We start from the raw sequence: 11,798 nt of genomic DNA on the forward strand, positions 1-11,798 counted from the left end.
AAAAGACAAAGAAGAAGTGTAAAAAGAAACTAACAGCTGGAGATATTTAAAAAAAAAACTAACAAACAAGCGAGCCGGCCAATTTGACAAATTATGACCTAAATTTAAGCCAACCATATACTATGTGGGCAGATTACATGCATGTAAATATACACATTTTACCAATTCTACAAATTCTTCTATTCTACAAAGTCATTGTTCCAAAGACATCCACGATATGGCCAGGCATCCATACGGACAGAGTCCTGAAACAACCGAGCTGTTGAGAAAGAATGTCCAAACGTCCAAACAAATGTATCCAGACGGACTATGCATGCATTCACGCTTGCTTGGCTCTGTGTACAAGCAGGTGTGTGTGTGGTGTGTTTTCAGTGTGTGTGCACACATGCATATATGAGCTTCTGACTTGTACCTAACGTACTCAATTAGGTGCACACAGTGCAGCGCCTAAAATAACTGACTGTCAGCTGGCATCTCATCTGAGCCCCTGTGCCTGCAGTGCTCTCTCACAGCAATACATGTGTGAGTCTGTTAGCACGGTGCACCAGGGTGTGGGCCAGAAAACATATGAAGCAGGTGGAAAGACAATGAAGGAGACGTATGTGTGTGTGTTTGCATGTGTCTTAGTATGAATAAAAGCTTATTGTGGGGGCCAGAGACAGCTCTTTCTTCCTCTACTCCTGTGTGTCTCCAAGTTTTTCTGCGGATTAAGTCAATATTTCACTCATTTCAAATGGTCTGGATGTAAGTGATCAATATCATCTTTAAATGTTAAACCATGTCATTATAGTTGGTGGGTTATATAAAGTATTTTTGTGTATTAGTGTCTCTACTAATGTTAGCTAGTGCCATTATTTCTAGTGTCTTCACTACTGTTCCTGCCTACTATGGCTATAATAGAAAAGTTTATAAATTAGACCCGAGGTTAAAAATTCTCAGTACCAAACCTGCTAGGCCTTAAAAGAGTGCTGTGTTACAGTAAATGAATACAGTAAAAGCTGCTGACTGGATCTGTGTTTGCATATTCAGAAATGCCACCATTATGAGAGAACATGGTTCAGCAGAATACATAAAGACCAGCAGAGACTACATGCTGCACAGTGATTTCCTTTGCTTTCTTGCTCAAACTCTCTCCTCTCCGCAGGTCAGCGCATCTGTCACAAAACATTGTGTACTGCAGCTTTCTCCATTAACTCTTTAACGCAAAGCCTCACCTTTGCCCAAACAATCTAAAATCTGTCTTTTTCAGTGTGACTTGATGAGGTTACTGCATTGGTGGTGGCTTGGAAACGTTTGTAGCAGCTACAGATGTTGAAATCACGGCACTTACAGTAGATTCCAGTGAGACCAAGAATAATTGGAAACTACCAGTCCTAGAGCATAGTGGTCAGCCATTAATGTCCTTTCTTTTAAAACAGAAAGCATATAAGAGACGGGTGTTACCATTTTGAAATTATCTATTTGTGAACTATGTGTTAAGCCTAATCTTAGCCATTTTGGTAAAAGCTAAAATAATGGAGGGTGTTTTTGTTTTTCTTGTGTGCTTTGTTTTTTGAGTGGAGTTGGAAAGTATCAGCTAACAAACCTCTGCTAACTTGGTTAGCTTGGTTAGCCTGCTGCATTAGTAAATAATTTGTAATTCAAAATGACGTTAAATACAGTGATGATTTTGGTTTGTGAAAAAACAATTTTAAAACCAAATACTTAATGAAAAAACAGAGTTACCTTTAGTACACCCTAATGCTCAACAAAAGGATGTCAATCAGAGAGCCTCTCCCTTAATAATGAAGCCTTAATCTAACTCAGACTGGTGAGTTTAAAATTGGCCAACAGTAAAGCTGTCATTAAGCTATGTGTTCAAAATATCTTTTTTTTTGTACAAGGCTGTAACTATGTTTATTTCTGCTGTCTGGCATTTTAACATAGGACTCTATAGGGATTAAAACACCTTTGGCCATCAGAGGAGCTGCAGCTTCAGGCACTTTTAGGCTTCTTTTTAATTTGCCTTTTTTTGCGCAAAATATCTAGCTTGCTAGCTTGCTAGCAGACCTATGCCAGAACACACTAAAGGAAAGCCTTCAGTGGAAGGCCAACCAAGATCAGCATATAAGCAAACATATCATCCTTGCTGGCTATAAAGCCAGATTGCAAGTTAGCTAACAGATTGTAGGCTAGCTAATATTAGCCAGTGGTAAAAACACATTTACACATTATATTTGTACAGCTTTCTAACTATTTTGCCCAACACTGATAACTAAATACACTAATTATATTTTATGTAATCGATAATGCGAGAAGTAGCATATTTTATGTTTTTTAAGCAAACCCCCCCCCAAAAAATATTGTTTGGATCCTACTGAAAATGCAGACTAAGGGCAGAAAAAAGACGGTACTGCAGAAACTTTCTGTGAACTTTTTCAGTTTTGTTTCCTCTGCAAGCCACAAACTTTTCAGTCTCCTTTCCTTTTAGCTACACAGACATGAATATTTTATATTCACAAGACAGATTTTTTTTTTTTTTTTTGCCAGAAACACCTTTAAATAGACAACACTGACATCTATGTTCATGTGGCGAAGAAAAAACTATGATGATGTTAGCTCTGTCACGCCCAAACATATTTCAAATCACTTTTCTTTCCATAGAAAACCATGAAACTGTCCAACAATACTCATTCTTAAATACTGTATGGTTTTAACTAAATACATAAATGTCCTCACATGTTTATACCTAGAGAGTGATAAAACTGCTAGAATCATGATTGTAAAATCCTCTTCCCAGTGTATCTGCAATCTGACTGATATGAAGTAAAAATAAAAAATTAGGGTTATCTGGATGCTTCTGTGCAGCACATTTGAAAAGCCCTACATTTATTCTGCCATCAACTACATCTGCGTGGTACAATGTAAAGTAGCTCTGGAAGTGATTGCTGTGATGCACTGGTGGACAGATGTGAAGCATATTGAGGTGATAAGCTCAATCGCAGCCAGTTTTTCAACTGAAATGAAGGAAACACAGTGTCTGACTCAACATCCATCAGTGGTTGACTGATTGTAGAAAATAGATGGGCTTGCAGCTGCATGAGTTGCTCTTGGTGTGTGACACCAGGTCGTGGTTGCTTTACACGCATATACACAGAACAAAACAAACCAAACCAAAAAAGTGAGAAGCCAAAACAGTCATTTGTATTCTCAGAACCTCAACTGTCTAAAACTCAATATAGTGTTGTTTCTAAGGTCATAGAAAAGTGTCTGAGCTTGCTGTTGCAGCAGTAGGGGAGAGCAACAAAGAGATTCAGATATGGCCCTATGTTCCTTTATTATCCAGAAAAGTACCCTGCTTTTATTCAGAAAAATGCTCAACAGTTCAAAGGCGTGTTATTTCTTCAGACACGGTGTCTGTTTTTTTGCTCATTTTCTTCTTCCTTTGATTTCCCCAGAGTAAAAAAAAAAAAGAATTGTCAGTTTTCTGTCCTTGCCAGTCACAGCAGTCCACTTGTATGTCCTTAATCTTGTATTCATCCAGAGATGTCACAACCTGTCTCCGCAGCTCCTGTCAGAAAATGTTTGTCGAATGTGAAAAAGAGTTTCCCACAGCCCGGTGCACTAGACGAATCCATCAGCCGGACATAAAGGTAGAAGAGTACAAGCAGGATCTGTGGATCCATTTCATGTGTTTGTGTCTCTGTTCACGCACATGAAGAAAAATATCAGTGCCAGTTTGCACATATTCTTGCTCGTGTGTTCATGTGTGTCTTTGTGTCACACTGCTTCCTGCATGCACAGGGCCTCCACAGCATTACTGGGTCCCTGTGAAACTCCACCAATTACAAACAGCATGTTGGTCGCCTGCAGAAGAGCAGAGGAGCAGCGCGCGGTGGGCATGGGCGCCACGTACTCCCAGCGCCGCTTCACTGGGTTATAGCTCTCCACCGAGCCCAGCGGCGAGGGTTCATTGCCTGCAAAATGAAAAATAGACATATTAGAATGATGACAGTGATGCTTCATGTGGGGAAGTAGGACCATTCAGAGGCTGTATATTAACATCCACTGCCTGAACAGTCCAGACAATATTTCTTCAAATAAAAGACATATATAGAACATAAGGAGGTATTTAAACCTGGATACTTAATGTCAAAAGCTGACATGTTAATTTCGATGCAAATGCAGGTTTTAGGAGCTCCAGGGTTTGACTCTGAGAGGGGTGCAACAAAACTATATATATAAAAAAAACCAAGCCAGAGGGTTTATTTAAGAATGAAACTTTTATGTCACCTAAGACATGCTAGGTCTCAACCTGGATGCTGATTCCTCTTTCTGAGGCGCACTGTGATCTACTGCTTTTTCTCTTTCCCCCACTCTCCTCCTCTTATACATCAGGATGCACTGTTTTTTTCTGTTTCTATGGTGACCAGCATCACAGCAAGTTCGGAAATAATACGTTCTGGTGTTGTGTATGTGTGTGTGAGTGTGTGTATCTAAGAAGAACTATCATCTTCATTTTGTTAAAAGAACTAAGTGATAATGCCGAGTCGGTCTTTTCAAAGCCCGTAGCCTCGCTCAGGCCGTGGTTCCTTCATCATCTGTAGAAGACACACTCATCACAGCTCACACACACACACACACACACACACACACACACACATGCACAGAAACATATTCCTTGTTGCTTTGGAGCTCAAAGGCTTCCTGTCATTTGTTTGATTCTCAACCCGCAGACGTCATGTCAGCGCTCCTCCTCCTCCCTTTGACCTTCACTCCTCATCATGACTGCCATTATTCTTCCCTGTTATCTCCTTTAACACCTTTTCCATTTTACATTACTAGTTCCTTTTTTAATTCTTCCCGGCCTCATTTTTCTTATTCTCATGCCTCATTTCTAATTCTTATCAAACGCTTAGAAACAGTCTTTCTTCAACTTTACGGCTCTTAACCCTGCTTGCGAGTCCTCCTCCACCTGCTCTGTTCATTATACTCTATTCTTTCTCCATCGAGTCCATTAAACCTCCTGTTCTCAGCTCTCCTGTTCTCATTTTGGCTTTTCTTTTTTCCGCTGCGAAGCCTCTCGTCTCAGATTCTCTTCCTTTCTTCTGTACCTGTCACCCCTCCAACCGTCAGCTTCAGTGCATTGTTCACCTCTCCTGTTTTCTTGTTCTTTGCCACTTCTTAAAATTGCTCGTCTGTTTTTTTCCTGCTCTCCCTTCCCTTTTGTTTAGCTTTATGTAAACACAACACTTAAGCTGCTGCGTGTACAGTAGTAGAGTTTGAAATAAAATGACATCCCATATAGTGACATCAGAGTAAACTTTTTAATATAATTTTTACAGTCATGACGTTTCACTATTGTTTACCATATGCCTTTGAAGTATTCTTATTTTATTGCCTTTGGGGTTAGTTCCACTTAGCTGGAGCTATGCAATCAAAGATCTATTGAGTTTTCACTGATGGCGAAAACTCTGAGTATAACTGAAGAATGGTTACTGAAAACTAGAAGAGGAGACACCCCAAGGACAAGACAGCTGGGTTTTTCTTTATTTTTCATAACAATATAAATCAAATTAATGAACACAGAGAGCAACAAGAGAAGTCGTGATTGTAATTCAGTACTGAAAAATACATCCATCCTATGCTTATTATGCTGAGACTTGAAAAAAATCCCACGTTGAAGGGAGAGACCAAACCATGAGAGAGAGCCCAACAGATTGAATCTCATTACAACAGAAGTGAACTGTGGTTTTGCACTGAGCTCTGATAAACTACATTATAAATCATATCCGTTTATAATGATCCCATTACCCCTCAAAAAGGTCTGCAGTACAAAAAACAGTGAAGGGTTGAATAAAATTGCTTTGTGAATTCAAATTTTTGTGTACATACGAGTCACATCTGTTGAACATGACACCTGAAACAAACATAAACAGAGAACATTTGCAGGGACATGATGAAATTAACACTGTCTTCTTGTACGTGTTCTTGCAAAGTTTCATTGAGATTGACCCACCAGTTAAGGAGAAAAAAGGATACATACAGACATAAATGCGCTATGATTGTTATAGTAAGATATGTGATGTAGCCACCATGACACCACATTAGCAAAGTAATGCCATGAAGCATTACTGAAAGTTTGCACCATCCCCATCTTTGAATTAAAAGCAAATTTGCCACCATGATTAAATTGGTGTTCTAACCCACTGGGGCCTGGACTCTACAGGGCTTCTGTAACGACCTTGTGGTGTTTCCAGCTCATTCAAGTTCTTTTGGAGCTTTTTTACTCCACTCAGCTGACCATAATGAATTGCACCTTGACATTTATTTGACATGCAGAACATCAGCTACAGCGACCAAGTTTTTAGTCAACAAGATGGGAAAGGGAGAATACACTTTTCATTAAAGAAATAGTTATGTAACAATCTTACAAACAGGATTGGTCCATACATTTTTCATTTAATGCTCCATGCTATCATGATCATGGGTGATCTGTATGCGGTTAATCACAGTTTGGGTGTGCTTTGCAGTGAACAGACCATGCTATGTGAGTGTATTTGCTAATTTAAGTGTGGTTCAACAAAAACCTCTGAAAAAACAAGCCTAATGTTGCAAGGGTTAATGCTCCAGTCTCTTGTCTAATTTCTGGCTCAAGTAAAAAAAACAATAACTTTTTTAATGGCTGCAAAACTGAAGGCTTTAAATAATGGGTGAAGTATTGGCAAATATATCCAAGTCTGCCTTTACTTGTTTAGAAATGCCATGCCATAATATGTTCTGACCCTTTATTATCAACCATCACAACATGTACATCTTCTCTTTCAACTGACCAATTGAAAAGCACGCCTGTGTGCATATTTCTTTGCATAGCTGGTACTCTTTTAAAATCACTTTCACTGCTCAAGCATGGAGCTACACCAGCTGCAGCACAGTTTCCATTTGATTTTCAGGGTTAGCCTTCCTAAGTTCTTTACTGTTCACCTGTTTCTGACCGCCTGTTGTTCCTGCTTTCACTCGGGACTGCAGGTCAAACAGAAGCCACAGCAAACCTGCTGAGGAGCTTGTATTACTGTCTGATCTGTGCTGTAAACAGTGCCATTACATGCACTCTTTTCAGCACTTACCATATTTTAGTAGCTAATGCATAGCTTACAACCTTGACCTTCTTGCCTCCTGTTCTTTATCACTACAATTTACATTGTCAGTGGGTAAAATGCTGCAATCATAATTTACCAGAGTACAGGAAGAATGCCACATGCCCTCCTGCCAGCTCTCTGGTTAACAGTAAAATGGTGGACAGTTTTACTGCAGACTTCCACAATGTGACTTGGCAGGGTTCAGAGCAGGTCAGAATTTACTCTCACAGCTGGCTGCTGGGGGATACAATTATAATATAATATACAATTAGATGCCGACATCTAATGCAGCAAGAGTAAGGACTTCATCAGCTCATTTTTCTGCTGTCAAAACAGAAGAGAAGCTCTGATTAGTGTTGGTTTGTTACTGACATAGCTGGGTACTAATTAAACACGCCAATTTGTAAGAAAAAACATCTTTCAGAAGAAGTACTCTGCTTAACAAATGTCCAGAAAAAAAGACCACTGAACAAATCTATTCATTAGAAGGGGGTGTTTTTCTTTTTGTCATCCGCACTATCAGTGTGGTATGAAAAGGTTAATTTGAAGTTTTGCCCATAGAAAAACTGCCCATGTGAGCCTTTTTCTGAACTACCTCCCACAGCAGTTCAGGAAGGGCCCAGTAACCTGGCTCCAGATCTTCTGACTTCTGAACAACTGCAAACCTCTGGCACCAGAAATGCTTTGGTGCAAAAAATCTCTGGAGGCTAATCTGACACCAAACGCAGCCTTAAAGTCTAAGCTGACACAGTTCTTATTTTTAGGTATATATTCAAACAGGGATAGTTAAAAGCTACTTTTAGCATCAGGACATGAAGAAATTACTGATTAAAAATCTAAATCAGCATATAATTATCTGTTCTGTGCTTCATTAACCTGTGATGATGGGGTTCAAGAAAACTTGCATCTGTGTTATAAACTAGCACAGGCGTGACAAATAGTAACAGTGTCACTTTGCATTAACACAGAGTGGCAGATTTATTCCGAGGGTACTCAGCTTGTTGAAATACAGAGATTTACCTGCTGACTGACAGTTTAAACCACATTAAGTTTATATATTTCTGTCTCTGTCACTGTGTTATTTGTGATTTGAGTTTGAGTTTCCTTTAATACGATTTACTTTAAGAGGCTTAAAATGACAGATGAGGTCAAAGTTGTGTCAGCAGTTTTCTGCATCTATGACTCTCACAGATGCAGAACATCTCATCTGAATACATAAAGATCAGGAAGTATGTGTATGCAAAGTGTGTGAGAGCCCATTCCTAATGGCTGTTTTTGAGGTTCATGTGCATGCAAACACAAATAATCTGATTATGAAATGATATCCATGAGCCCATAACTGCATCTCAAGTCAGTCCTCGTGTGACAAGTCGTATCTAATTATAATTTAGGTGCAGATATCAAGTTGTCAGGCGTTGTCATGAATTAAACAAAAGTGCAAAAACACAAAATGCTGGGTGCGTGGGTGGAGGTGGTGAAGACAATGTTACTATAATGGATACAAATACAGAGAAATGCACAAAAAGAGAGAACATCGTGTTCTGTTGCAGACTGAAAAGTACAGAAGAACATCAAAGACAAACAAACATTATTTAAAACTGTCCTAACTGGTTGTAACATAATTTGGCCTCCTCCAGCACGCCTTTTAAAATAAGCCCTTTAATAAGATGGGTACTAAGAAAAAACAATCAGTGAAAAAATTCATCCAACCTCATCACTGATCACCATTAAACTGTACACAAATTCTGTTTATCATCTGACCTTTTAATTATTAAGTGTGCCTATGCCAAAAGGCACACTTATTACTATTGCTCGGATTTATTATTATTATTATTATTATTATTATTAGTATTATTTTCCTCCCACAGTTTTGACACAAGCTTCATATATGTTATATCATTTTGTGCGGCTGGATCAGGAACGAGTTGCTATGACTTTTGGTGTTTATTACTTCTATAGTTTTTTAAATATGAATATTTTAATGCTAGTTTTTGCCCATTGAAATGAATGGGAAGTAAAAGTGAAACTTATCTTGTTGAAACTTCATTTGTGGTGTGTTGGCTCACTCTAGTGGTATGTCGGGAGTAGTACGGCCTGTCTACCCTTATTTGGATTAACGCAATGACGACACTATCAACGGCGTGCGTCTCTCCGCCCCTCCTCCGGTTTGAAATTGACCTTAGAAGTGACTTCCACGCGTCTCTTCGCCTCCGGTTTGAAATTGACCTTTGAACGTGATTTTCTGAAGTGTTCGGTAAGACAGCGTAAGCTTTGACAAGGTAAGTCCATATCTCTCCCTCTGTTTGAAATTTAGCTTTGAAAGTGATTTTTTATGCCTGTCTGGGCGATTTCTTTGTCTGTCGTGGTCATGTTCGGCACGCTGCTAAAGCTAGCTAGCGGATATTGAGCATAGGTAAGCCTCTCCGGCTTGAAATTGACTTTGAAAGTGATTTTCTGTGTCTTGACGCTGATATCTACAAAATGATTGTGTGGTTAGCACTTGGATGTCACTTTATTCCAGAGGTATCGTTTGTAATTAAAACTTTGAAGAAGCGAAGTGAATTTTTTTTTGTATGTATATCTTGGCGATTGCATTTCACGCCCTTTGTCTCGGTGGTGGCTAGCTAGCGGAGGTTAGCACTTGGATGTCACTTTATTCCAGAGGTATCGTTTGTAATTAAAACTTTTAAGAAGCGAAGTGATTTTTTATTTTTTATTTTTGTATGTGTATCCTGGCGATCACATTTCACGCCCTTTGTCTCGGTGGTGGCTAGCTAGCGGATATTGAGCATAGGTAAGCCTCTCCGGCTTGAAATTGACTTTGAAAGTGATTTTCTGTGTCTGGACGCTGATATCTACAAAATGATGGTGTGGTTAGCACTTGGATGTCACTTTATTCCAGAGGTATCGTTTGTAATTAAAACTTTTAAGAAGCGAAGTGATTTTTTTTGTATGTGTATCTTGGCGATCGCATTTCACGCCCTTTGTCTCGGTGGTGGCTAGCTAGCGGATATTGAGCATAGGTAAGCCTCTCCGGCTTGAAATTGACTTTGAAAGTGATTTTCTGTGTCTGGACGCTGATATCTACAAAATGATGGTGTGGTTAGCACTTGGATGTCACTTTATTCCAGAGGTATCGTTTGTAATTAAAACTTTTAAGAAGCGAAGTGATTTTTTTTGTATGTGTATCTTGGCGATCGCATTTCACGCCCTTTGTCTCGGTGGTGGCTAGCTAGCGGATATTGAGCATAGGTAAGCCTCTCCGGCTTGAAATTGACTTTGAAAGGGATTTTCTGTGTCTTGACGCTGATATCTACAAAATGATGGTGTGGTTAGCACTTGGATGTCACTTTATTCCAGAGGTATCGTTTGTAATTAAAACTTTTAAGAAGCGAAGTGATTTTTTTTTGTATGTGTATCTTGGCGATTGCATTTCACGCCCTTTATCTCGGTGGTGGCTAGCTAGCGGAGGTTAGCACTTGGATGTCACTTTATTCCAGAGGTATCGTTTGTAATTAAAACTTTTAAGAAGCGAAGTGATTTTTTTTTTTTGTATGTGTATCTTGGCGATCGCATTTCACGCCCTTTGTCACGGTGGTGGCTAGCTAGCGGATATTGAGCATAGGTAAGCCTCTCCGGCTTGAAATTGACTTTGAAAGTGATTTTCTGTGTCTGGACGCTGATATCTACAAAATGATGGTGTGGTTAGCACTTGGATGTCACTTTATTCCAGAGGTATCGTTTGTAATTAAAACTTTTAAGTGGCGACTGTCGCCGCATCCGAAACAATAGCTTCGTTGTAGCCGCGTTTCACACCTCTTTTTCTGTTTTTATAAGGCGTTAACTACAGCAGCCTTTAACACCTCAACTCTTGCTTCAGCCAAGGTAAGTGCCCCCCTTATATTTTCTATGTTTTTGTTCAGCTGATATCTAGAAAATAGGTGTGTTTAGCGCTGGATGCCATTTTATTCCAGAGCCGTTGTTTGTAATTAAAACTTAAGATTAGATGGTGCAGTGTTTTTACTCCCTTCCAAACAGTAAAGTTCCTCTTTGTCTATCAGTGGGACATTTAAACCAGACAGTACAAGGCTACATTTCAGCTTTACAAGCCAATCAGTTTGCTAATTGTTCTTGTGAGATTTGTTTGCAAAGTTTAAGGTGTTAAGTAGGAGCTGTGACCATCTGGGTCTGCTTGCTGCTGGCATTCTGCCAGAGCCCCAGCAACAAGACCGCCTCCCAGCAACGAGACTGCCTGTCAGCCTTGCAAGGTACCCAATTTTCCAATTACTCTATAACAAAACTGTTGTGGGCAACAAGACTGTCTCCTAGGTTTGCAAGCCAATCACTTTGCCAAATGTTCTTGTAAGATTTGTTTGGAAAGTTTAAGGTGTTAAGTAGGAGCTGTGAACATCTGGGTTTGCTTGCTGCTGGCATTCTACCAGCGCCCCAGCAACAACACTGCCTCCCAGCTTTGCAAGGTAATTACTTTCCCAATTACTGTACACCAAAATGGAGTAATTGTCGTGGTCAACAAATCTGCCTCCCAACTTTCAAGGTAATCACTTTCCCAATTACAATATACAAACTGTTATGGAACTTTACTTAACAAAGCCTTAAGACCGGGTAGTGACACTATCAATATGTCTATTTAAAGAAAAGAGAGATTTTTTTTTTTGGTTC

At 39.5% G+C, this 11,798-nt stretch overlaps 1 protein-coding gene across 1 annotated transcript in view; it reads right to left on the minus strand.

The window, feature by feature from the left end:
- Nucleotides 1-3,071: 3,071 nt before the first annotated feature.
- klhdc8b (kelch domain containing 8B) overlaps nt 3,072-11,798 on the minus strand; it is a 273,153-nt gene continuing 264,426 nt past the window's right edge. The window contains exon 6 of the mRNA XM_080898152.1: nt 3,072-3,956. Coding sequence (XP_080754278.1) covers nt 3,760-3,956 — 197 coding nt within the window. The 3' untranslated portion in view covers nt 3,072-3,759. The remainder of the gene's footprint in view (nt 3,957-11,798) is intronic.

Source organism: Rhamphochromis sp. 'chilingali' (genome assembly GCF_963969265.1).
Source record: "Rhamphochromis sp. 'chilingali' genome assembly, chromosome: 12".
Taxonomy (NCBI): Eukaryota; Metazoa; Chordata; class Actinopteri; order Cichliformes; family Cichlidae; genus Rhamphochromis; species Rhamphochromis sp. 'chilingali'.